This window comes from Papilio xuthus, unplaced genomic scaffold (assembly GCF_000836235.2).
Source record: "Papilio xuthus unplaced genomic scaffold, Pxut_1.1 DF825331.1, whole genome shotgun sequence".
NCBI lineage: Eukaryota > Metazoa > Arthropoda > Insecta > Lepidoptera > Papilionidae > Papilio > Papilio xuthus.
The window spans coordinates 1-814 of NW_013533318.1; the positions used below are offsets into that span (position 1 = coordinate 1).

Here is an 814-nt window from a genome sequence, read left to right on the forward strand (position 1 = left end):
GACGGCGCACTGCTCGCTGCACAGGTACTCCAGCGTGCGGCCGCACGTCTCCAGCACCTCGCTCTCCGTCTGCTGGCGCACTATCTCGCGGATCTTGTTCAGCAGCAGCGTCAGGTTCTGCGGAGCGCGCGCCGGTGAGAGATGCGAGACGAGGCCGCGCAGACGCGGATACATGCGAGCGGGGAGGAGTTACCGACCGCCTCCTGGCGCTGCGTGGTGTACAGCTCGAGGTCGAAGTACTGCGGGATGGCGACCAGGTTGGCCAGCTTGTCGGGGTCGGCGCGGAACTTGTCCAGCAGCGTCGGCAGCACCGCCATGAAGTGCGTCGTCATGCGCGCGCGCTCGTCGCTCACCATCTGCGCACTCGCTCGTTATACACATGCACGACTCGACCGAAGAACGGTAAAAAACATAGAAGATGGAGTGGAACGGAGAGGTTCCGACCTTGGCCTGCTCCTTGGACAGCAGCTGGTTCTTGCGCGCGGGGCCGCGGCCGACGGGCGGCTCCCCCGTGCTGGCCTGCCGCACGCAGCACACCATCAGCTCGATCAGCGACGACTCCTGCACACACACACACACGACAGTGGACTCACGCTCAATGTTTGAGGTGAAACATGGCCGGATCTTATTGATATATTTTTGATATTCAAAAATAAACATGAGATCACTGTCTCACTAGATATAATATCAAGTACCAATGAGGAGTAAGGACAGTGTTAATCATTGTTACCTGTCTGTTGTCGAGGGGGTCCTCGTCGGGGCCGGGCTCCTCCAGCAGCAGGTCAGTCATGCACTCCCAGTCCTTCATCATAGG

At 59.5% G+C, this 814-nt stretch overlaps 1 protein-coding gene across 1 annotated transcript; it reads right to left on the reverse strand.

Moving 5' to 3' along the window:
- Positions 1 to 6: 6 nt before the first annotated feature.
- On the reverse strand, positions 7 to 808 carry LOC106126071 (cohesin subunit SA-1-like; the record flags this gene model as incomplete). The annotated part of the gene is made up of 4 exons (XM_013323540.1): positions 731 to 808; positions 445 to 561; positions 198 to 356; positions 7 to 117 (listed from the first exon to the last, which is right to left on the reverse strand). Coding segments are annotated over exons 1-4 (465 nt in total), but the record flags the coding sequence as incomplete, so codon positions are not given.
- Positions 809 to 814: the final 6 nt, after the last annotated feature.